The following is a 26,733-nucleotide window of genomic DNA, read 5'->3' as shown; positions in this document are numbered from 1 at the left end:
ATTCGTCTCTACCCACATTCGTCAGTCCTGCTACTCCTCTTCGGGGTGCCCATAGAAAGGTATCATCCAAGAGGCTGGGTACCTCGAGGATCCTGTCCCTCGCTTGTAGTCTGTCTGACTACAGTTCGATGTCTCCCCACTTCGGCTCAAGTGGCGTGTGTGCACTCATGGCATAGTCATCATCTGTCTCCACTTCCTTCTATGCCCTTGCTGGTGCTGCCTTGGTCTCGGAGGCCTCTCCCTTGTTTTTCTTCCTTGGACACTGGGTTGCATAATGACCCAGCTCCCCATAGTGGAAGCATTTGATCTTGGAGAGGTCCTTCTTCTTCCGTTTCTCTTGCTTTCCCTCAAATGCTAGGGCAACATCCTCCTCCTCCTCCTTCTTGTCTCTGATCCCCTTGCCCTTGCTTCTCGTCTTGCTTAGCCTTCTGATCTCTTCTTGGCGAAGAGCCGCCCACATTTCCTCCCAATGTGGAAGGGTTGCTTTGGCCAGTATACTCTGGACAAATACCTCCTAGTCTTTTGAGACTGTGTTCAGGGCTGTTCTCACCATCAATTTCTGATCCGGCGTGGCCCTTATGGAAGTCAGCTGATCCCGGATCTTATTCAGTCGACCGAGGAAGGTGTCGATCGGTTCTCCCTTCTTCATCTAGTATGACTGCAACTGATTTTCTAGTAACATCCTTCTCTTCACAGAAGCATGCTGGTACAATTTCTTTAAGGCCTCCCACATCTGAGTTGCCATTTCCTTCTCGGCAATGTGTGGTAGTACATGGTCCTTGACCCCATCAAGGATGATGCTCTTGGCCTTTGCCATTGCCTACTCATACTTGTTGTTATCAGTTGGGTCAATTGGGATCGCTATCGTCCTCAAGGTGAAGTGCTTGACACGATTTCTGTCAAGTACGGATAAGATTTTGGCCTTCTAGACTGTGAAGTTTGAGGCTCCGTCCAGTCTGCCCTGGTCTCTTACTCCGCGTAGTGCCACGCTGCTCTTCTACTTTCCTCCTGGAAGTTCTCAATGTGACTCCCTCTGAGCCTTGATTTCCCTCCTGGAAACCCTTCTGCCGATGTCGAGATGCCCCCTACTTTGATCGTTTGTGCAACTGCACCATTGATCCAGATTTCTCGGCTAGAAACCCTCGGTAGCAACTCCCTCCTCCTTGGCCTTGCCCTGTTAGGTACTGTTCTGACTACAGTACCCCACCAGCTCCACTCTACAACTTACCCACAGCCTCCTAAACCCCAACAACTTGAAGGTGAGAGCTTCTATGCTTTGCGCAGTCTCGGCACTGGCAAACTAGCTCCCTCGACCAACTGCGTTAGCCCTCCTGACCTCTGCGTGGCTCTACATGAGCCTACCTTTGCCTCCTTCAACCTCTGCGCAACCTCTTCTTGGCTCGAACTTGATGACGCAAGCACTTGATGATGTTCGTTGCTGCTTTGTTGCAAGGAACAACTTCTGTTACTCGGGATCACTGTTTTCTGCTACTCCTGATGTCCTCAGTTCTCTTATGATCTGCAACCACGCTCCGATACCATGTTGAAGTTTCTAAGTCTACCAGTTAGAAACCCTCCATGCACTTTACTAATTTATTCCTACCTACTTGTTTTGTTAATTAACAAGTTATTTACCATGTAAATCTTGAAAATAAATACAATTGCATACTCAATACATTACAGATTATCAATTGAAGGAAACAAAAACAAGCACACTAATGACACCGTTATTTTTGGACTAATGTCCCTGGAAAAACCCAATGCGGGAAAACCAATGTAGCGATTTGAGGGTTTTATTATTAAGCAGTACTTTTCTGAGTACACTGGGTGCCAAATTGGCTAACCCGACAGAGATACAAAATCTAGCAGCAATACCTCTCTTCGGAAATAGGTATTCGGAAAGCCTGCTCCACGAAATCCCTCTCCACCACAATTTGAAGCTCAGCGTTAGCCTTGTTGGCCTTTACGTCAGCCTGAAACCCTCTGCGTCAGCCTACTGAGGCTATGCGCAGCCTCTCTGGCTTTCTGTGTCACTTCTGCAGCCTCTGTGTGGATGACGCAGGCCCTTCTGTCTCTGCGCAGTCTCTGCTGCCTTTGCATGGCTCCCTCTGGTTCTGCGTCTGCCTCTCTTTGCTTTTGCGCTGGTCTCTCGGCACTGTCCTTGCCTCTCTCTGCCTCGTACTCATTGCACATCGCTGCAACTGATAATTGATTCTATCTCTCTTAGCAAACCTCGCTCTAGAGAATAGAATCACTGATCACTCTGGTGTATTCTCCAAGTGACCCTTAAGCCTCCTCTTATACTTTTCTCGTTGACAAATCAACGGTCTAGATTAAGTCCCTAATCGACGATTAAGATTAGATCTGGCTTGATCCATGTCTTTTAGACCATTCTAACACAATTTTATATTAATTCACATTAATATTTTAATTTCCCTAAGTTTAGACTTAGGGACTCCATTAAAAATATTAATTATTTTAATATTTCCCTATCTGTTAAGAATCTGCCCAAACCCTTTTTGGGTATTGGAGATCTCATGTGCCCTAACCTCTCCACCAAATTTCGTGGCTAGAGCACATTTGATGCTACTCCAAATCAACACATGTCACCAACAACTTCTCCAATAGATAGGAGATCATTCTTGATTTCGGTAATCCTCATGAAGTAGGATTGAATGGACTCTCTTCTCTCCATCTTCATGTCTTTCAACTTGTTCTTGAGAAAGAAGACTTGATTTGCATTGTTTACTTTGTACATTCCAACCAGCTTGTCATACATCTCTTTAGATGTTTCCAAATCAGAAATATAGGCAACCAAAGGCTTGTGAATGGAATCTACAATAATTTTCTTAGCTTTGACCTCACCTTTCTTGTACTTTGTTTTTACAGCAGCGGGTGCATTTGAAGGAGGATCCACCACTCTTCCTTTGACATAGTCCATAGCATCATTCTCTTCCAAAGTCAAATCCAGAGACATCTTCCATGCATGATAGTCGGATTTGTCCTTAAGCTTGTCTTTGGATTTGAAGTATGATGTAGTTGTCATTGTGGCTAGCTCCAAATTCTTGTCCAACAACTTATCTTAGGATTGCTTTTCTCCCTCTTGCTTGGGCTCTGTCTTCACCTAGGCTTTGATACCATGTTAATTTTAGATAACAATGGTATGTTCTATGCTTATCACAATTTACTTCAATGTTCCTTTAGTAGCCCAATAACATTTCCAATTATTTCCAGTAGCAATCACATTAACCATTAATCAAATTGACAGTAAATGTAGATAGAACACAAAACAAATGCAGAAGACAAGCCAAGACAAGAGGACACCAGATTTGGCGGATGCCAGGGAAAAACCCCATTGTGGGGAAAACCCTTTGATCAAATCTTCTTATCATTATTCAATAGTTCAGTAGAGAGAGTAAAAAAGTCAAATAGACTAGCCCAATACAAAGTCAAATCAGTCTTGTCAAATTCTACAGACAACTGCAGTCAAACTTCATCCCTAACCAGAAAGTCAACTTTAGTCAAAACAACAGTAATACACCTCCTTTGAAGCTCAGTCAAAGGCAGTCCAGTTCGGTCTCTAGCAATGGTCAAAGTCAATCCAAAACAGTCACAAAAACTTTGGTCATACTTGGTCAACCTATGGTCAGCGCTGTCGTCAGACATGGTTGTGGTCAATGCAAGTCAAACAGCTCCAAAATCCTCGATTTATGTGCCACAGTCGAAACAAGTCAAAATCCCCTCTGTCAACGTTGGTCGTGAAGTCTGAAATTCAGCCTGTAATTTTTTTCCCACAAAATCGTCCTCCTTGCCACACGTGTGAGAGAGAGAGAGAGGCTGCCCCAAGCTGTATGAACCAATCTGATGAAAAGAGAGAGAAGCATGCGTGCGTGAATGATGTCCAAATGGGGTGTGAGGTTTCTTCTATTTATACACTTTGTTGTGGGTGAAGAGACACATCCATTGGGCTTATTGAGCCTACATTAAGCTGAGGCCGACCTGAACAATTTGCATATGTGTGGTCATAAATTCAAAATCACACTTCTGCTTGTACGAATGAGATGATCTTTATATAAATTTTGGATCTCTCAAAAAGAGGAATCCCATCAAATGAGCTGTCCCAAGTTGGAATTTGGCCATAGTTTCCAATTTTAACAACTGGATTGATATTCATTCCTTTTTCTTCAACTTGAATTTCTACATTTGAAGATTTCGACACTTCCTTCTCAATAAGCTATTGTACCTTGTTTTCCAATGACTTTTTGTCCTTCATGAGCTTTAATTTTCGTTAGTATTTTTTCACTATGGTCTTTAAGCCGAGAAACTTCTTCATTTTTGTCAGTGGTGATTTTGTCAATTTCTCTTTGCATATTTTGTAGTACTTTTTTACCGTCTTGGAAAATTACTTTTGAAATATCTTCAACTCTAAAGTGGCAATGGTGCTAAAGTTATGGTTTAGATTCACTCATCTCAAAAAGCTCAGAGTTACACAATTCAAAGTGGGATGAAAAGGAAAAAAGGATGAAATTATATACAAATCTAGCTATGGACATGCATATTGACAATCATAAATAAGAGCAAAGATGAAGTATGGTTTATTATTATAATTTGTGAGTGTATGTAGAGGACATCATACCCAAGGCAAGACTCACAAAAAATGACGAACCTCCATATCTTTTGCTGTCTCCTATGCTCCGAAGATGATGTTTGAATTTTGGGGAGTTACAGTGGTTTGAGGCAATTGACAACACAACTTTTACTAGTGCCAATAACTTACATTTTTCTTAACAAAAATAATTTGATATTAATACACAATTTTACAGTAGTGCCCCCCAGTTATACTTGTAGGTGTTGTTGGAATTTCTAATTTTGACACGTTAGAAACCCTTCATGCACTTTACTGATTTATTCCTACCTACTTGTTCTGTTAATTAACAAGTTATTTACCATGTAAATACTGGAAATAAATACAAGTACATGCTCAACACATTACAGATCATCAACTGAAGGAAATAGAAACAAGCACACAAGTGAGACTGTTGTTTTTGGACTAGTGTCCTGTGAAAAACCCAATGTGGGAAAACCGGTGCAGCTATCTGAGGGTTTGATTTATTAAGCAGTTCCAGAATACAATCTGGGTGCCAAATCCAACTCACCCAACAGAGAAAAATCTCGGTAGTAGTACCTCTCTACTCGGAAGCAGAGATTTCGGCTGAAACCCTGGATAAGCACTCCGGCAGCTCCACACCTCCAATCTGCCCCACGAAACCCCAACGTCAGCGTCTAGGGATTGCGTCAGCCTCTCTCTGGCCCAGCGTTAGCCCAACGTCACTCTGGCTTGGCCTGCATCAACCTTTGGAGGCATTGCGTCAATCCTTTGGCCCTCTGTGTCACCCACGTTGGCCCTCTGGAGGCACTGCGCAGCTCCTGGCTGGCTCTGTGTGAACCCTTGGCTACTTCTACGTCCCTCTCTTCGGCTACTGCGCTGATCCTCTCGATGCTATCTCTGCCTCTTTGCTTCTGTATTCACTGCCCCTCAGCTGCAACTCTGATCACTCTCAACTTTCTCACCAAACCTAGCCTCAGAAAGTCGAAATTTTGATATCTTGTTGTGTTCTTCAAGTGACCCTCAAGCCTCCTCTTATACTTTTCTCGTTGACAAATCAACAACCGAGATTAAGTCCCTAATCAGCAACTAAGATTAGATCTGGCTTGATCCATGACTTTTGGACCATTCTAACATAGTTTTATATTAATTCACATTAATATTTTATTTTCCTTAAGTCTAGATTTAGGGACTCCATTAAATATATTAATTATTTTAATATCTCCCAAATTGTTTAGAATCTGCCCAAACCCTTTCTGGGTATTGGAGATCTCATGTGCCTTAGCCTGTCCACCAATTTTCGTGGCTAGAGCACATCCAATGCTACCCCAAATCAACACTCCCTCTTAGCGAGGACTCTGCTCTAGCAATACTCCTCACTAAGTATCACCCGGATCTTCCGTCATCGGTCCCTGTGTTGATGCTAGGCCTGCTGCCCATCATTTGCACTACTGCATCTTGTACTGCTATCCATGGCCCTGCCACTGCCACTGCTGCATCCGTGCTGATAACCATGGCCCTGCGACTGCCACTGTTGCATCTGCACTGCAACTCCTCTCATCATTCTGCATCGTGTTGCCTATAGCACTACCACTGCTAATTGCTGCACTGCAACTTAGTTACTGAGAAGTAAGTAATTGATCTCCCAACTCTGACATCTCTGTCAGGCTAGAGACACCCTCGATGCTGAAACTCCCTCTGTCGCTGACAAGTGCTCCCTATCTGACCTCTGTGCTGTTGCAACAACTCTATGCATTTCGCAACGTTGCACACCTCTCTGTGCCATCTTGCATTGGTGCAACACTCCCATGCTTCTTGCATTGCTGCCTTACATTGTCTAGGGAATCCTGCGTTGTAGCTCCCTTTGTCGCTCCGTCCGCATTCGTCTCTTCTGACATCCGCCAACACTGTTACTCCTCTTTGGGGCTCCCGTAACAAGGTCTAATCCAAGAGTACCTCGAGGATCCTGCCCTTCATCGCTTGTAGTTCGCCTTACTACAGTTCGATATCTTTCCACTTCCGCTCAAGTGGTGTGTGCGCACTTATGGCACAACCATCGTCTGTCTCCACTTCCTTCTCTGCCCTTGCTGGCGCTGCCTTAGTCTCGGAGGCCTCTCCCTTACTCTTCTTCCTTGGACATTGGGTCGCATAATGACCCAGCTCCCCACAGTGGAAGCATTTGACCTTGGAGAGGTCCTTCTTCCATTTCTCTTGCTTTCCCTCGCTTCTTGATTCTAATCCCCTTGTTGTTGCTTGCAGCCTTGCTCAACCTTTTGATCTCTTCTTGGCGAAGAGCAGCCCACATTTCCTCCCAATTTGGAAGGGTCGCTTTGCCCACTATGCTTTGGACAAACACCTCCTAGTCTTCTGAGACCGCGTTGAGGGCTGTTTTCACCATCAATTCTGGATTCGGCGTTGCCCCTATGGAAGTTAGCTGGATGTCCTTTAATCGACCGAGGAATGGGTCGATTTGTTCTCCTTTCTGCATCTGGTATGACCGCAACTGATTTTTTAGTAACCTCCTTCTCTGCACAAAAGTATGCTGGTACAATTTCTGTAGGGCCTCCCACATCTCATTTGCCGTTTCCTTTTCGGCAATATGTGGTACTACATGGTCCTTGACCCCGTTAAGGATGATGCTCTTGGCCCTCGCCATTGCCTCCTCGCACTTGTCGTTATCAGCTGGGTCAACTGGGATAACTATCATCCTCAAGGCGAAGTGCTTGACACGATTCCTGTCTAGAACGAATAGGATTCTGGCCTTCCAGACTACAAATTTTGAGGCTCCGTCCAGTCTGTCCTGGTCTCTTACCTCGTTCACTGCCATCTCACTGCTCCTCTACTTCCCTCCTGGAAGTTCTTGGTGTGACTCCCTCTGAACCTTGATTTCCCTCCTGGAAACCTTTCTGCCAATGTCGAGATGCCCCCGCTCCGATCGTTAGTGCAACTGCACCACTGATCTGGATTTCTCGGCTAGAAATCTTCGGTAGCAACTCCCTCCTCCTTGGCCTTGCCCTATTAGGTACTATTCTGACTACAATACCTCACCAGCTCCACTTTGCATCTTACCCACAGCCTCCTAAACCTTAGCAAGCTGAAGGTTAGAGCTCCCAGGCTCTGCATAATCTCAGCACCGGCAAATCAACTTCTTCAGCCAACTGCGTCAGCGCTTTGTGTGGCTCTGTGTGAGCCTGTCTTTGCCTCTTTTAGCCTTTGCGCTGCCTCTTCCTGGCTCAATCTTGATGATGCAGGGACTGCGTCACGCCTTCTTTGCTGCTACTCTGCTAGGAACAACTTCTGTCACTTGGGACAACTGTTTTTTGCTGCTGCTGCTCTGCTCGGCTGATGTCCTTAGTTCTCCTGTGATCTGCAACCACGCTCTGATACCATGTTGGAATTTCTAATTCTAACACGTTAGAAACCCTTCATGCACTTTACTCATTTATTCCTACCTACTTGCTTTGTTAATCAACAAGTTATTTACCATGTAAATACTGGAAATAAATACAAGTACATGCTCAACACATTACAGATCATCAATTGAAGGAAATAGAAACAAGCACACAAGTGACATCGTTGGTTTTGGACTGATGTCCAGGGAAAAACCCAATGCGGGAAAACCGGTGCAGCTATCTGAGGGTTTGCTTTATTAAGCAGTTTCAGAATACAATTTGGGTGCCAAATCCGGCTCACCCAACAGAGAAAATTCTTGGAAGTAGTACCTCTCTACTCGGAAGTAGATATTCCGGCTGAAACCCTGGGTAAACACTCCGGCAGCTCCACAACTCCAATCTGCCCCACGAAACCCCAACGTCAGACTCTAGGGATTGTGTCAGCCTCTCTCTAGCCCAGCGTCACTCTGGCTTGGCCTGCGTCAGCCTTTGTTGGCACTGCGTCAGTGCTCTAGCCCTCTGCGTCACCCATGCTGGCCCTCTGGAGGCACTACGCAGTTCTTGGTTGCCTTTTTGTGAGCCTTGGCTGCTTCTGCGTCCCTTTCTCTGACTATTGCGCTGATCCTCCCGGTGCTATCTCTGCCTCTCTGCTTCTGTATTCACTGCCCCTCAGCTGCAACTCTGATCGCTCTCTCAACTTTCTCAGCAAACCCAGCCCCAGAAAGTCAAAATTTTGATCTCTTGGTGTGTTCTCCAAGTGACCCTCAAGCCTCCTCTTATACTTTTCTCATTGACAAATCAACGGCCAAGATTAAGTCCCTAATCAACGACTAAGATTAGGTCTGGCTTGATCCATAACTTTTGGACCATTCTAACACAGTTTTATATTAATTCAAATTAATATTTATTTTTCGTAAGTTTAGATTTAAGGAGTCCATTAAAAATATTAATTATTTTAATATCTCCTAAACTGTTTAGAATCCGCCCAAACCATTTGTGGGTATTGGAGATCTTATGTGCCTTAGTCTCTCCACCAATATTTGTGGCTAGAGCTCATCTGATGCTACCCCAAATCAACAGTTGCAAAATTGGCATAAAGAGATATATTTTGAGAAAGCCTGCCATGTGTTCTAAAACATTCTACCTTTACATTTGATACTAAAATTGCAGTCACCAATTTATCCTTTCCCGTGCCTGTAAATAGATCAATTATGTACTAAAATTTTGGGGAAAAAAGATACAGAAACTTTCAATACTATTATCTTCAATAAATGCTGATCTTGAATATGTGAACATAAGACTCAATATTCTTCATATATGCTGCTGTGTTCTGGCTTAGTCAGATGGTAACTTAGAATTTGTAGGTCATTTGATGATGCATTGGTTACTCAGAGGTTGTCAAAGTCCTGGATTTCTGCCCCATCTTGAACGTGTGGAGACAGGAAGGAATGTGGAAGATCAGCATGCACCATTAGTTAAAATAACAGACATTTAGGATGTCAGCATCCCTCTGTGCTGCATTTGTTATTAACCTGCCATTCAGGGCTTAGTAATACTGAATGGGTGAGGTCTAATACCTATAGATGATCATGATGGGAGGGATTCTAGTAGTGAGGAAGATAAGAGAGATTGCATTGGGTGGACTGTTACATCGCCTCTAATGGCTATAACGTCTCAAAACTGGGCTGTTTGTTGGTGTTTTTGGGCTCTGACACAATAGTTTATGTTGAACATCATTTGAACTCTAAAAAGATTGGGACAAGAGTTGACTGACCATCTGTTGAGAGAGATGATAACATTATGATGCTGATGTTAAGCCGCTATGCCACTCACTTTTTGTTGAAATTGTATGATATTTTTGCATGGAACATCTATTCAACAGGAAAATAATAATCTTATTACTATTGCCTTGAGAGGCAGTGTTTTACATCTGAGTATATCAAACCTAATAAGTTTCATTTGATGCTTTTTTGAATGTGTAGGTGATGCTGATGGAGCCAATCCAATGCAGGTTCCATTTCCTCATCCATTTTTCTCTCTCTCATTGTAAAACATGTATTCGTTTCAAAATTAGGTTGGGTTGGATATTCTCCTCTGAATCTTGGCATCTCTGAGATTTTTTTGCTGTTTTTGTAATGAGGTTTACTACAAGTTTGACCTGATACTTGTGCTAGGTTGGTTATTGGTTAAATTATTTCACAGACTCTCTCTCTGCCTGCTTTTATTTTTCATTTTGGGTGATTCTGTTGTCGAAGGTAGTTTCTAAATTCTCGTATTTCTAAGATAATTAATGAGGTCTTCACCTCCACTTCCCTTATTTAGCAGATCTAGATTTGCAATGAAAAATGTAAATTTTAGTCATTTGATTGCTTTAAATTTGTTTTAGGTAAAAATTTTTTGTTGTCCAATTATGCAAGGGGTAATGATGATTATTTATGTCTGATGAATTCTGGCAGAAGCCTAAGCAAGTTTCTGATGGTTTCAGGTGGTTGAAATTCAAAGATGGAAGAATATTGGTCAGGAAGCCTTCAGTCATGCCTTCTATAGAGGAATTTCCTTTCCAACTGTGGCTAATATTCTGCTTTTTAGTAAGTAAACATGTAGGTAGAAAACCATATATCTTGATAGATTTTCATGAGAAATTGGATGTGAAGTTTTCTATCGTAATGTGAATCTCCCTTTTTTTGACAGAGTAAGAGGAGAAATTTTAGAATGTATTTGTAAATACAACTATTATATTTCTTGATATCAATTTTTTCCTTTTTCAGTATTTCAGTGTGTCATTGTCTAGTTTTAGGGTGCAGTTAAGACGAGCACAATTTTCTGCCAGATAATTACTTCCAAAGATACAATTATACCTTTAGCACATTCCGGATCATTAAGCAATTACATTTCAGAAAATTTCAACCGTAAATACGGTAGGGCAGTAGAGATTATAGTAAAACAATGATGCACAAGAGAGACAAATTTAACCTGGGAAATCCTAAACCAGAGAAAAACCCAGCAATCTTTTCTTAGGAGAAATTGTCCAATTCAATCAAATATACATCTGAATTTTCCAGTCAAAACATAGTCAAATTGACCACACCACTTTCCAAGTCAAACCTGGTCAAAGGAGAGAGAAAAGTGACTCTTGTTCAGTTGGTCAAATCTGGTCAATAGGCCGACTTTCAGCCTCTGCTGCTCCTGGTCAACTGCAGTCAAGGAGGCCAAATTTCAGCCCTGCAACTCCCTCAGAAAATTCTGCCAAACAGCCACGGTTGATCTGTAGTCAACACTGGTAAAAAAGGTTCGGTCAATGTCCAGATTTCTGCCCAGAGATTCCGTCAAAGATGCCCAGAGATCTGGTCCAATAACCAGGCAAAGATTCCAAGTCAAAGCAGTCTAGAAATGCTAAGTCAATGCTGGTCAATCTTCACTGGTCAACTTCAAGTGTCCTCCTCCTTTGTACGTGTGAACGGAGTTCGTCTTCTTGGACAGATCTAAATTGGTGAGATGCCAAATGAGGAGGTCCAAATGTCAATATATAGCAGTCAAACCATATGGGTTTTGACGAAGGGTCAAACCCCTTCAAGAGGCGGGGTTGACCTGTGAAGTTGGGGCTGACATATTTATTTATGTTAGATCTAAGGATGGACCACATTAGTTGGTTCGAAACATCGACCAAATCTTGATAATGTGATTAATCCGAAAGACATCTATCTATATTTTATTTCTATTTGACTTTGTTGACTTAAATACCGACTGCAGCTACATAATTTCAACACTCCCTCTTAGCCAAGGAGGTATTATCCTTGACTTCCATAGATGTACATATGATAAATATAATTTCTCTATTCCAAGAAAAGATTGAATGAGCTCAGCTATGTTGATGAATCCATCCACCTCATGTTCTAGACCAGAACCATGTGGAAAGAATCCCCGCATTAGCATCAAATAAAGGAACTAGTCCTACGCTCACCAATCTACCAAGTCATCACTTGGAGTCATGTTAGGTACCCCATTTGACCCATGGTGAAGCCCTCGAGTCACCAATCTACCAAGTTGTCACTTGGAATCTTGTCAAGAACTGACCTAATGCATGGTGAAACCTGGGGCCCATTTACCATTCCCACATGTTGTCACATGTCATTATGAAAAGCGTAACTAGGTTCGGTCTTCATAATGACATGTGTAATTGTGATTTTATGTAATTGATGAAAAGAAGAAAAATAAAATTATTTTTGTAATGCTTGTCTCATGGGTTTCATGAGCAAGGAATTTTATTTTAGCGACGGTTCCCATTGTGAGCCTTTAGGATTTGTCATCTAGTCATAAAAGTCAATTTGAGTCTATGTCATGTATGAAGGACCTTTCTTGGGCATGGTACATATTTATATAAGTCCTTAAATAAGTTTGAAAGCCCTCCAAGACCAAGCAAAAGTATCCTCTTCAAGTTGGCTTCAAGATTGAATAAAAGATCTTCACTAAGGACATGTTGGCTCACCCTCTCTGAAGTTGACTTATTATGAGGCTACAACAACTATAAAAAGGGCAGCATGTTCACATAACAGAGCAGAAAATTTCGGTCAAGTTCTGAAGTCAGTAAGTAGCGCGAGGATTAGCGAAAGGGAGTGTCATGGTCAGCGAAAAAAAGGGAGAAAGATCGAAGTACCTAGCATTGTTTTGGGTTTTTTTTAGGGCTAAGTTATCCATACGTGCAAGGAATCTCCGCTGTCCAAACTGCAGAAAGAAGCTAAAGTCTAATAGTCATATTTGAGGACAAATCAAGAGAAGACAAGGGTGTATCTCTAGCTGATTTACCAAGCAAAGGAACTCCCTCTAAAGCGAAGGGAATCAAGTCATAAAGGGAAGGTCTTATGAATGAATTAGGGTTTCTGAATTAGGGTCAAAAATTGTAGACCTGATTCAAGGAGGCTGAAAGTCTAAAGCAGAAGGAAGCCGAAGCTGAAGAGGAGCCGAGAGGAAGGAAGGAGGAGAAGGTTGACTATTGTTGACTAAGGATCTCATCAAGGGAACTTGTGTCTTGGTCTTGGAGTGGCAAATAGGTCAAGGGTCTTGGTCTTGGTATTCGTTAGTTGGAATCTCTATAAGAATAAGAATTTGTTCGGGTTTTCCTCTCAAGAAGGAGAGGTTTTGGCCTTGGCTGATAGCCTATATTCCGTGTCTCTAGTCTCTTTATGGTTTATGGATGGGTGGCTGTTTGATGAAAAAGAACACTAATAATCTAAGTAAAGGAAGATCCTAATCTAAGAAAGTAAAAAGCATTCACAAGCAATTACTAATTAAAGAGAAATCACTTAATCTTTATACCCTAGATTTCTTAACAGTCATCACTTGGAGTCATGTTGGGTACCCGATTTGACCCATGGTGAAACCCCTGAGTCACCAATCTACCAAGTTGTCACTTGGAATCTTGTCAAGAACCAACCTAACCCATGGTGAAACCTGGGGCCCATTTACCATTCCCACATGTTGTCACATGTCATTGAATTGTAAAAATACTTTCCCGATGCTATAAGGCACTCGATCAACCCTCTAACCAACCCCATGGCAATATGTTCAGAACCCACTGACCCAAGGAGCACTTGGAGGCCTCAATGCTAACTGGGCCAATATCCCCAACCATAAACCATGGCTTCCTGGTCAATACCTATGATTTAAGGGAGATTATCTGCCCCTTGATGCTACAACATCAACACTCCCTTCAACCAAGGGAAGCATTCTCCATCACTCCAAGCTTCTCCTAGAAGTATGCTGACTTCATCCAAGGACAAAATCTTTGTGAGAGTATCAACAAACAACTCGATTATAGGAATACATAGGAGCCTCATTGCTCCTTTTATACCACGTGCTTTGACCTATCATCACGGTCGTCTCCTGCACTTGATCAAACAATTATGCGAGTAGCTTCCGAAGCAACACTGCTTAAAGACTCACCAAACAAACTTTAATATACTTTGCTTCAGCTTCCTGTTCATCATAGTAGACCCCAAGCTGAATATGTGAGTACCTGTAGCTATATGAGAGATATCTCAATCCATAACCAACTATACCATGTCTGTACCTCAACACATGCTACATGCCTTGGCTCAACCATAAACTATCTGTTGAAAACTATAGCGAGAGAAGGTCTTCTCTGGTGCGTTCCTTGGCCAGAAAGGCCTCGAATTTTCCTCTGGAGATAGACTTCAGTTGTGGTGAGTTAATTTCTAGTTTATGGGAATAATCATCACGAGTTCATGCGTAGAGTTGGAGCTCCAATTATGGAGGTCTTCTTCTGTTAACTATAGGATAGATGGTAGTTCAAATTTAGAAAAGGATGAGTTGGGAACATCAATCCTTGATTGAAGGAGGACGAGTTATAACTCCAATTGATGATTGGAGAAGAGAACCAGTTCGACTTAGTTAACTAGTCAGTCACAACTCAACTTCCAAATTTGTGACTTGCCTATTATAGTGTGGATAGAATCTATAAAGGTAGGATGAAAGACACAGGTTATACAATTATTTTGTGCACAAGGTTGTGAGACAAAACAAGCTCACGAGTTAGTGAGAGAGATCTTTGCTTGTGGTGTGTGTAGCCTTGAGGCGCAAGCACGCATTGGTCTGGTGAGCAGACTTGTGCAAAGGTTTAGGAGTTGTGTCCTATATAATAGGAGACTTGGTGCGCACAAAAATAAGAGTTTTTGTGTACATATTGTTGGAATTTCTAAGTCTAACTGTTAGAAACCCTTCATGTACTTTCTGATTTATTCCTTCCTACTCGCTTTGATTAATTAGCAAGTTATTTACAAAGTAAATACTGAAAATAAACACAAGTACATGCTCAACACATTACAGATCATCAACTGAAGGAAACAGAAACAAGCACACAAATGACACTGTTATTTTTGGACTAATGTCCCTGGAAAAACCCAATGCAGGAAAATTGATGCAACTATTTGAGGGTTTGATTTATTAAGCAGTTTCAGAATACAATCTGGGTGCCAAATCTGGCTCACTCAACAGAGAAAAATCTCGGCAGTAGCACCTCTCAATCTAAGACAGATGTTTCAGTTGAAACCCCAAATAAACACTCCGGTAACTCCTTAGCTCCAATCTGCCCCATGAAAAACCCCAGCGTTAGCCTCTAGGGACTGCGTCAGCCTCTTTTGCGCTCTGCGTCAGCTTTCCTGGCAGTTTCGGCAGTTCCCGACAGTTTCGGCTTTTGCCCTCTGCGTCAGCTTTCCTAGCTATTCCGGCAGTTCCTGACAGTTCCGACTTCTGCCCTCTGCGTCAACTTTCCTGGCAGTTCCGGTTGGTACCGACAGTTTCGGCTTCTGCCCTCTGCGTTAGCTTTCTCGGTTGTTTCGGCAGTTCCCGACAGTTTTGACTTCTGCCCTCTGCGTCAACTTTCCTGGCCTATTCCAGCAGTTCCTGCTGTTCGCGGCAGCTCCGGCTTCTGCCCTCTGCATCAGCTTTCTCGGCTGTTTCCAGTAGTTCCTGACAATTCCAGCTTCTGCCCTCTGCATCAGCTTTCCTGGCTGTTCCGGCAGTTCTCGGTAGTTTTGACTTTTGCCCTCTGCGTCAGCTTTCCTGGCTGCTGCACTGATCCTCTCGACACTATCTCTGCCTTTTTGCTTCTGTATTCACTGCCGTTCAACTGCAACTCTGATCACTCTCTCAACTTTTTTTAGCAAACCCAGCCCCAGAAAGTCGAAATCTTGATCTCTTGATGTGTTCTCCAAGTGACCCTCAAGCCTCCTCTTATACTTTTCTCGTTGATAAATAAATGGCCAAGATTAAGTCCCTAATCAACGGCTAAGATTAGATCTGACTTGATCCATGACTTTTGTACCATTCTAACACAGTTTTATACTAATTCACATTAATATTTTATTTTCCCTATGTTTAGACTTAGGGACTCCATTAAAAATATTAATTATTTTAATATCTCCTAAACTGTTTAGAATTTGCCCAAACCCTTTCTGGGTATTGGAAATTTCATGTGTCTTAGCCTCTCCACCAATTTTCGTGGCTAGAGCACATCCGATGCTACCCCAAATCAACACATATATAGGCCCTAGTGCACTAGGAAATAGGGCTGCTGGTGCACAAAGTTTAGGAGTAAGAGTCAAGGCAATTTGTAAGGTGTTTTTAACCTAGCATAATAGAGAACAAGTTCGTTTTTATATTGCCTTAAGAGATTCCATTGCTCAAGTTTATCAATAAATACTACAACAAAGAAGAGGGTTTTCCCAAGAAATATATGTGTTAATTTGTGTAATTGTGTTGCTATCTTTGTGAAAGAAAGATTGCAGTTGCATTAGTTTTCAGTTATTCACTAAGTAGTCGTAGAATTTTGTGGAAAATTAATATGGTATTAGAGCATAAATCAATATAAAGACCAACGCCAAGTTGATCAGTGAGGCTAGAGCGCAGATCAGTCAGGAGCATAGCGGAGTAGTGAAGAGAGCAGGGTAGTTCGTTAGAAGAGCAGTATCTGATTCCTATGGCTAAGGTCAAATCACAGTTTAGAGGGAGCCTCAAATTTCTGTGCATGGAAGGAGCGAATCACATTAGCGTTGGATGATAATGGGCTGGGAGAGTTTGTCAAACAGGCAATAGTGCCACCTCAAGATTCCAATAGTTGGCCCTATTGCACTCATTTTGTCAAAGTTTCGAGGAAGCAAATGTACCATATTTTTGTTCAAAGGATCGAGATCATTAACCATTAACACTATGTTATTGTAAACCCATTCTGCAAATTTTTAATGTAAATGATGTTAGTAAGACCATGAATGTATGTAACAATTTAGGTAAACCTATTATTTTGGCGATAATTTCATCCTAGGAGGTTTTTCGTCTCATTGACTCATTTGTGTTTCTAAACACAGATGGTTGGCAGAGTTTTTGCCCTCCAACCTCACCCAAAGCTAGGGTCAAATTCTTCATCAATGTCGTAGGTGAGTCCTAGTGTCTAGTCGAGTCTTATGTAAAAACGATTTGGGAATAATTTAAGTTAATTGGCTAAATTATTTTATTACAAATCACTTGGTCTATTAAATCATGTTGTGTCGCAAAATTGGGTATGTAATTTGAGTGTCTAAGTTGAACGGGTATTCATACTTAGACACCATGGTTAAAATTTTAGAGGGTGGAAAAAAATTAAATCCCCTCGAGTATCAATTAATTAATTTTTTTGGCAAAAAATTAAATAAATCCTAAGCCAAAAAATCAATTAATTTAGAGTCAAAATTAAGTTGATAGGAAAATTAAATTTTCCAAGTGGGAATTTTTTTGGGTCTTAAAAGAATTAATTTTTGGAGGTCCTCCACCAAGGGAATATTGGGTATTTCAAGAAAAATTGGACGTTTGGACCTTGGTGGTTAAGTCAAAGACAATTTTTTGAAGAAATTAGCTCAAAATAATTAATTTTGAGTTAATAAAAATAGAATTAAATGATAAATTCGAAAATTCATCAAAAGATAAAAATTCAACGGCTAAGATTAAAAGATGATCAAGTATTTTTTGACGACTGAGATTATTTTGACAAGGATGAAGCAAACTAGCTGTTATTTTTCCACTTGGAGGATTTATCTATAAATTAGAGAGTCATTTGAGTCTCTAGCCATCTGATTTATGGTTAAGAAATTGCTGTTGAAGCATTGATGTAACACTATTGTCCCGTTGGGAACTTTTATTTTTATCATAATAAAGACTTTGGGGTGCAGTTCAAGGTGTTCAATGTTCGTTGATTTGTGGTATGCGTTGGCTACGGGCTTTCCTATGTTGTGCTGGTAAATGAAAATAAATGTTTTTCATTAGATGGGGATAAAGTCATTCTATTGATAGTTTTGGGCTAATATTAGATGATTTGATTCACCATATGATTAACATATTTTCTTGAGATATATACATAGTGTTTGCAGGTACCCCAGTCCTTGGTCTCCAAGTTCACAAACTGTGGGCATGAACCGACTTTGTTTGGATCCCAAATATTTATGTGGTTGATTTAAACTTCGCTAAGGCTATAGTGTGCATTGGGTTTCTAAAGTATTTTTAGCCATTTATCAAAGAAAAAAGTTCCATAAAAATTATTTCTCTAAATTTATTTCAAAACCCTTGTATATTTGTAAATTTTGTAAATATATTTGTAATTTAAATTTGTAAATTATTTTGGCTAATTGGGGTTTTGAGATTTTGTATATATTTGGGATTTTGGGTATTTTATTTCCATTTTGCAAGTGAAGTCAAAAGAAGTTGCAATAGAGTTAGATCTAGGCCTTTGAGGGTAAGATCTAGTCTCTAGAATTTTTGTAGGGTCAACCATTGAAAAATTTGCAGCAAAATTCAGATTTGAAGCAAATAAAATTTTCAGAAGCTAGGGTTTCAAGTTTCAGCCATCCCGGGCCCAAATCCAGGCCTTCTAGGGCCAACGTCTCCTTCTCTACCCCCTGCGTCAAGCTGAGAAGGCCCTGCATCATCCTTTTTAGCCTCTTGGAGGTAGGCCGTAGCCTCTAAGGACCTCGACCCTCCCTTCAGCTCCCCGCGTTAGGGTTTTAATGCCTTTCTAGGCTTGGTCGTGGGTCTAGAAGGCCTCGACCCCCCTTCCTTACCTTAAATGGCCGCCCTTTGGGCTAGTCGTGGGCTTTTCAAGCCCTAGTTTTCCCTCTAGCCACAATGTCAAGCCCTTTAGGGCTTTTCCCTTCTCCTTTGCCCTTTTCTTGGCCCTTTTTGCCTCCTTTTCGACCTTCCTTGGTCTTTCTTCCTTAGCTGCTGTCCTCTTGAGCCTTTTCCTTAGCCTTTAGCCCTCTATTGACCCTTAGTCATTTTTGAAAGTTTTGGGACTGAATATTGGTGAGTTTTGTAGGTAATAGTGGCCCTAGATTGGTGTTTTTAGGTGGCATATTCATTGAAGGATTTCTGGGCAAATTTGACGAGTGATCTTCAAGGCCCTGGGCCTAGGGTTTGCTATCTAAACCCTAATTTTTCACTGTTATACTACTATTATAATTTTCAGTTTATAACAGTGATACATATGCCCTAAAATCACATTAAGTTGGTCAAAATACTCTAAAATTGCAAAATTTGAATTTTCCTAAATTTTGGCCACTTGGGCATTGGTTATCTATTCTAGGTTTGATTTTTTGCTTGCTGGAATTTTACTGCATAATTGAATATATCAGATCTGAACTTTTCTAAATAATTTACCAAAAAGGCTCAAAAGCTCAAATTTTTCACTTTCAACAATTTTTCTAAGTTTTGGGCTTAATTTGGCTTTTGTGGTGGCATAACCAAGTCACTGTTTTTCTGAGCTAATTACCGCTGCAACAAATTTTTCAGATCTGATATTTTCTGAAAATCACACCTAAAGGTCCTAAAAAATCAAAGTTTCAGTTTGGCAAGCTTGGAAAGTGTTGGGCATGTTTTGGTACTTATTGTAACATTGACATACCACTGTTCATACACTTTCTTACTACTATAATAAGTGAATCAGATTTGAAAATTTTCTGAATGGTGCATCTGAAAGTGGGCTAAACTCATTGGCTAATCATTGGAGAATTTTTTGTTTCATATTCTTGGTAAATTTCATGATTTGAAGTGATTTTCTTATAGCTATCATAAGAGTAATAAGTGCTGAAATTTCTTAAGTGTTACTGCCATTTTTGCATATTTGGAATCTAAGATTTGCTTGTCTTGTTTTAAGTTACAAGAATTTCCAAATTTTACACTTAAAACACTCATACACTTCAGCTTTAAATTGCTGACCTTGTTGATGGTATAAGCATTTGAAATCTAATAATGGAATCTCCATTTTAATTAAATCAACTAATGATCTTAACCACATATTGTAATTTTACCCAGAATGTCAAATAACCCTAGCCGATTAAATGATTTCATATTGATCATTTACATAAACTACATATATACATAAGATCAACTCTATGATACATTATTAATCTCCTCTTAAACAATTAGCATATCCCTATGTTGCAGGAAACGTGGTACAGATGTTCGTTTCTGTACGGAAACTGGTACGAAACGCAGAAACGCGTTTGGTACGGCCGTGAAACGCGTTTCACGACCATACAACCCAGTTTCCTCATTAACGTGTGTGTGTGTGTGTGTGTGTTTTTTGAATTTGTTTTCGAATTTATTTTTAGGGTATGTTAGTGACTTCTAGTTGCTTCTAGATGCGTGTCTAAAGTTATAAAAGTGAATTTTTGCCCTAGTGTTGATACGCAGTGTATCAGGAAGTTTGAGACATATGCAGTTCATGGTAATGTTAAATTCTTAAAGTAAAAGTGATATTCTCCTTTATTTTTCATTTTCATCATTTTACTTAAATTTTTAACATTACCACGAAATGACTCATGATGTTTGAGAGTGGTTTCGCCCTCATTGGATTTCATATGGAGAAAGTAGAATTTTAGATCTCACTCAAAATCCAGTAGACTTATCTGTTTTTCAGGATTTCAGGATTGGGGGATTGCAATGTTTCCATTGGATTTTATCATGTACTAGGGTATGGAACTTGTATTTAATCAAGAGAACCAAGCCCTCTATGCAGGGGAAACTCCTAATAATCAAGATCATGTAGGGTACTAGGGTATGAAACTTGTATTTAATCAAGAGCACTAAGGTCGTTCGACTATGTAGGAGGAGACTCCCAATACAACAGTGGTCCTTCTAAAGAATGGGATGTGGATGCAGAAAATCCTGATTTGGATCTCTCTCTTGCAGCCTTATAGTCTTTATTGTACTTGCAGCCTCATATATTCATATAAATAAAGGTTGATTTTGAGATTTGGATATATAATAAAGGCTGCTTTTGGATATTCCGATATTTTTATTTTCATTATGTGATCATTCATGAGCAAATGTGATGTAAATTAAATCTTAATGTTTAAATGTAATAAATTATAATGTATCATTTATGCTTTATGATTGCATATATATATATATATATATATATATTTAAATATTTTCAATATATATATATATATATATATATATATATATATATATATTCACGTTTCCCCGTTTCCAAAATTTGGGGAGGTCGCGTTTCGTATCGCTTCCCGTTTTGGAAACTCGTACCCATTTCCCCATTTCGTGCAACCTAGGCGTATCCCTTGAGGATGGACTCACTTGTAAGTCCGAAACGTTGGGTTAAATAAACTTTTAAACATGGTATTTCTCTCTTATTAAAATTTGAAATCTAATTGGCATTGTGATAATAACATCTTGAATAATTGTGATTGACATCTTGTGGTCATTTGCTAATTGACAATTGGGTAATTTGTCCTAAGTATCTTGTGGATTGATTCATTGGCACTTGTATCCTTAAGCACTTGTTTTGTTTTAAGATTATCTTTTAATTGTTGTTAAGTACTCTTATCATTAAGGGCTAATCACAATTTAAGTACTTAACACTTAAACAATCTTAACTCAAGTGACTATTGATTTCTGGTAAGCATCAGATGTGCTCTAAGTCTCAAATTTTGTAGGGAGGCTTGGGCACATGTATTCCAAAGAACTCAGAAAGCGTTTTGGGAAATTCCATCCATAAACAGTTTTATTAAAATAATTAATTATTTTTAGTGGGACCCTAAGTCTAAACTTAGGAAATTAAAATAATTAATGGGTATTAATCTAACTGTGGGTGTAACTTCTAGAAGAAAACGCGGATCAAGGAAAAATGATCTTAGCCATTGATAAGCTTCTAATATAGGCTGTTGAATGTCAATGAGGAGATTATTTAAGGAGGCTTGAGGGTCATTTGGAAAGACACACAGAGTGAGTGGAAAAGTTCGATTTTCTGAAGTAGAGCAGTTGCTGGGAGAATTTTGATAGTGAGCTTTTGCAGTGAGGGGCAGAGGGAGTTTTGGCTGGAGGATCTTCTCCGAAGCAAAAAATACCTAGTAGAGAGGCAGAGATACACATAGAGGAGGCAACGCAGAGGGCATAAAGGGTGACACAGAGCCAGGGAGGGCTCACGCAGGCCCCACGCAGGTCACACGCAGAGCAACGCAACAACTTCCAGTGCAGAGGTCCGAATTTGCTGAAGGAGCTGACATTTCTGAGCTGGGAGGGCTGGAAAAGGCTTCTAAAGGCAAATTGATTCCCAGTTGAGCTAAAACAGGGCCTTAGAGGCTGACGCAAGGCCCATGTAGGGGCAGCACAGAAGTAGTCAGGGAACTCGCAGTTCAGTTGCCGGATCAGCCGGGCTTGCAGTGTAGAGTGAGGTAATCTCACCCGTTTCTTCTTAAGTGATTTTCTCTGTAACTGGATTGTCAGGAGGGCATCCAGTAGTTGTATTTAGAAATATTTCAGCTTAATAGTAAAAAACCCTCAGATCTGCTGCACCCTTGCATTGGGTATTTCCGGGGACATTTGTCCAAAAACAACTGTCATTTGTGTGGATCTTTCTCGATTGTTCAGTTTCTTATTTCAACATGTAATTTAATTGGTGTAGGCTGCAATGTATGTATTTCGATGTTTGCCGTATGAAACTGCAAATAAGTTGTTTATGTAAATCTAACAAGCAGGAGAAATATCATCAGTGCTACAGTAGGAATTCCCGGGTTTAAGATATTTTCACATGGTATCAGAGCTAGTGCAGGTGAAGCAAGAAGAATAGTGCCAAAGAACCCAACGTTGAGCAGAAAAGGAGGTTGAAAAAGCTACAGGAGGCAACAGTTTGAATCCCCAAAGGGGTTTGCGCAGTCCTAGACGGAGGGCTGAATTTCGAGGCAGTCTCTCTCTGAGTGAGTTGACAGAGAGAAGGGCTTCTAGATTGAAATCTTGCCATGGCAAAGGGAGAAACGCTGAAGCCTCAGTGTGAGGAGGAGCTGGTGGGACGTAGTTTTTTTGCAGGCTGTTTTGTTGGTTAGAAAGACGTTAGAAGAAAAGAGAAGCATAGTGAGGGAATTTTTCCTTAGAAGACTTCCCGCCAAGAACTCTGTTTTTCTTATTGGCTAAGCAGTAGTAGTAAGAAGCAGAGAGGAGTAGTCCGACAATTTTTTGTGGTAGAGATGACAACCAGTGGTTTGAGGGATCATGATAGATTGGACGGAGCATCCAACTATGTCATTTGGAAGGCAAAGATGCTATTCCTTCTAGATGAGCATGCTCTCAAGACATATATCGATAGCGTGGTGGTTGTGCCTGCAGATGCAAATCCGTTGAAGAAGTACTGAGCAAAAATGGCGAAGGCAAAGAGAATGATCCTTGACAGGGTGAAGGATCATGTAGTCTGTCACATCGCTAGTAGAGGGACTGCTAAGGAGATGTGGGATGCATTGTTTATGCTGTATTAGGGATCTTCTGAGCAACGAAAGATGTACTTAGAGCAAAAGCTGAGATCCGTTCCTCACGAAGTTTCAGGAGACTCGAGATGAGTTATCAATTGTGGGGTCTGTTGACCACTACTGGTCAACTGCCCATGCAGTACCCCCCCCCTTTTTGCAACGAGGGGCAGCACCTGATCAGCGTTTCCGTGCCATCCTGCAGTCATCAGCAACTTGATCATTTTGATTGTAAAACCCAGTCTGCATGTATGAATTGTAAATAATCTTAGCAGACATGAGTCGTGTATGTGTATTGCCTAGGTGGACCTAACTTTCTAGTGGTAATCTACGTCCCGAAAGGTTTTTCGTCTCACCGATCCATGGATCGGCAGAGTTTTCCTTCAAACCTGACCCCAAAGCCGGGATGGATTTTGTCATTAGAACTTTAGGAGAATCCTAGTGTGTTGATCTGCTAGATTATAGTTGTGTCGCAGAACTGGGTGTTTTGTGAGGGTCTGTATTAAATGGGTTTGTCCCCTTGAGATGTAAATTGTAAAAAGTCATCATGAAATGTGTCTTGAGGGTTGAAAATGTTTTAAATCCCCTCGTGAGTCCTAAGTCCTAGGTCCTAGGTGATGTTTCCAAAGGCTTAGTTCGATGATCCATTTAAAAAATGAAATAAAATAATAAATAATAAAAAATTTAAAAATTTAAAAATTTAAAAAATGAAATAAATAAAAAAATAATAAAAAATTTAAAAATTTAAAAATTTAAAAAATAATAATAAAATAATAAATAATAAAAAATTTAAAAAATAATAATAAAATAATAAATAATAAAAAATTTAAAAATTTAAAAAATAATAATAAAATAATAAATAAAAAAATTTAAAAGTTTAAAAATTTAAAAAATAAAATGAAATAATATTTAAGTGAATAAATCGACGGATGAGATCAAGAGATGTCTTGATCCTCATCAACGGTCGAGATCATTTCTACATGGATCATTCGAACTAGCCGTTGGGATCATTTCCTTTATATAGGGTCTTAAGTGGTCATTTCAAAAATTGGATCTGGAGTCAGATACTGAAGAAGCTCTCTTGTAAATCTGTTTCTGGTTAATAAAAGAAGACTTTGGGGTCCATATCTTGCTGGTGTTACTCTCTTGAAATGCTGTGAGACTGTTTCATTTTCTGTATATGTTATTTTCAGCCGTTAATAATAGCTTTTCGTAGAGTATTGTGAGCACAGGTATCTTGTTCACTTGTTGGGGTTTGGGTGCTGTTAGGGTTTCTGAAGTAATGGCAGGTATCTCCATTACTTCCTGAGATCTAGCAGCATTTTTGCCCTCTTTACTGATGGTTGTTTTGAGCTGTGCAGAAAACATCATTGAAGGAAATTTTGTGGGCGTTCGGGGAAGTTCTCGGCTGAACCAACCAACTCCCACAAGCATTTTTTGCGGAGCCCAGTTGGATTTGATCCTGGGTCTATCATTCGGTTTATTTTTCTAAGTTTGCATGAGAGATTTTCTGAAGTTCTTCACAGTGACGATCTGAAATTTCTGTTCTTTAAATATTTTCCGTGCTTATTGTCAAATCTGGCTGTTAAGGGGCCAAAAATCTGTACATTAAATCAGCTGTCTTAGGGTTTCAAATTTTTCTGATCTAGGGTTTTAATATTTTTTTTTGCTTAATGCAGTTTTCATTAGGATTTTGTTTTCTTTTGTGATTGCAGGCATATGATTTTCTCTCTTTGCAATAATGGGTCACGTGATCTAGAGGTTTTCGGGGTTTCATCAAACAAATTTTGAGCCAGGCATACCACTGTCAAAATTGACACGCAGACATACTATGCATAAGCAGCAGAAAATAGTTGAGCCATTTCAGAGTGAGGCATTCTTTGGTTGCTGGTTTATACATGAATGAGATTGCGTCTTGCCTGCAACCTTCAGAAACTTGGATCCACCGTCACAAATTTCAAGCAAATTTTCCACGCTGCTGCTCAGCCCTTGCACGCTGTTGCTCTTTGCTGCTGCCGCCAAAATTACGTGGGTTTGCATTACCTCAAACGCAGAAATCATCCAAAAAAAAATAATATCGACGTGGGCAAGGAATTTTTTTTTTATGGACCAGTTGAAACGTTTGCGGCTAGGGAATACTCGTTCCAGTTATGCATGGGCAATTTCGGTTTTAATCTCAAAGAATTTCGCCATCAGAGGAACGTGCCCTTGAATCTACGCGGTTGAGATTTGTCTGCCGTCAGAATTTTTTGGTATTATTCAACACAGGTCCCATCCACGTCAGTCCGAAAGCAGCAGAGATTCAACGCTGGGTCATCCTCCGTCCATGGCTGAATATTATTGTCTCAGCAAATTTTCCTTTGTATTACGATATGTGCATATCTATTCAGGTAAAATCGATCCATCATGCAGTTAAAATCGACTCATTGTGGCTGCCATCTGCTATCAAAACGTCCAGGGGAATCAGAGTTTGACGTTAAAGAGTTTTCAATGATCAACGTCTTCAGCGTGGGTAAATTTTCATTCGCGGTAACAGTTAATCGACTTCCTTTCTTCCTTTGAATTTTCTCGGCCTGCATTTCTTCTTTAGAATTTAAGCTTAGCAAATGTTTTCATTGTTTGAGTAGTTACGTTTCATTTGGTATGCATCGTAGGTTTTAGGATTACGTATAGTAGATTTAAATTTATTTATTTTTTAGTTTAGTTTATGGTTTTGTAAAGTTACGATTTTATTTTTTTTTAGATTTTAATTTTTATAATTAATCGTTTTCATTTCTTACAGATTTTTTATTATATAAAAAGTAATAAAAAAAAATGAAAAATAAAAAATATAAAAAGATTTATTTATAATTTTTTAGATTTAGTTTTATTTTTTAAAATAGTTTAGTTTTAGATTAGGCTTTTAGGTTTTTTTTTATTTTATAAAAAAATAAAAAAAATAAAAAAATAAAAAATAAAATTTAATTTTTTATATAGTCTAATTTTCATTTTTAGGGTTTGATATATTTTAGATTTTAATTTTTTTTTTTTTTTTTTTTTTTTTTAAATTCGAAAAAAAAATATAAAAATTTTGTGGAAATTTTTTTAGATCCAGTTATTTTCGGGAATTGTCATATCTTTCATGCTGAGATCTAAATTTTCAAGTCGAGATGCGAAATTGATATCTGGTTAATGGTTTATGATTCATGGCGGTTTAAAGCATTCATTTTTTGAAAATTCTCAATTGCTGGATATCGTTTTGATCATTCTAAGAGCATTGTGATTTAGCTGATGATAGATGATTGCTGTTCATGGTCCATATTTTTATATCATTTAACAAGTAATCGTTTTAACCACAATCTCTTAAGGCACTGGTCTGCTAAATTAATCAAATCCATCGAGTGCTTTTTTATATCGTATCTCGTGTCTCCCAACCAACTGGTCGACAGTTGGCCTCATC

General features: G+C 39.8%; 1 protein-coding gene across 2 annotated transcripts in view; it reads left to right on the top strand.

Annotated features, from left to right (window-relative positions):
- The window catches only part of EMB2423 (telomere length regulation TEL2 family protein), a 254,412-nt gene that overhangs the window by 6,226 nt on the left and 221,453 nt on the right, over window positions 1-26,733 (top strand). Inside the window, exons 2-3 of one of the 2 annotated variants that reach the window (XM_089449026.1) lie at window positions 9,981-10,009; window positions 10,484-10,586. In XM_089449026.1, the coding sequence (XP_089305152.1) occupies window positions 9,981-10,009; window positions 10,484-10,586 (132 nt within the window). Of the gene's footprint in view, window positions 1-9,980; window positions 10,010-10,483; window positions 10,599-26,733 lie in introns of those variants that run through there. The other variant, XM_089449027.1, reaches the window with a different exon arrangement.

Source organism: Pinus tabuliformis, chromosome X, assembly GCF_031772625.1.
Source record: "Pinus tabuliformis cultivar Carrire ecotype Pingquan chromosome X, CPIR1, whole genome shotgun sequence".
Lineage (NCBI taxonomy): Eukaryota > Viridiplantae > Streptophyta > Pinopsida > Pinales > Pinaceae > Pinus > Pinus tabuliformis.
The sequence above is the reverse complement of the archived record's forward strand: the minus strand, read 5'-3'. Positions and strand labels throughout refer to the sequence as shown.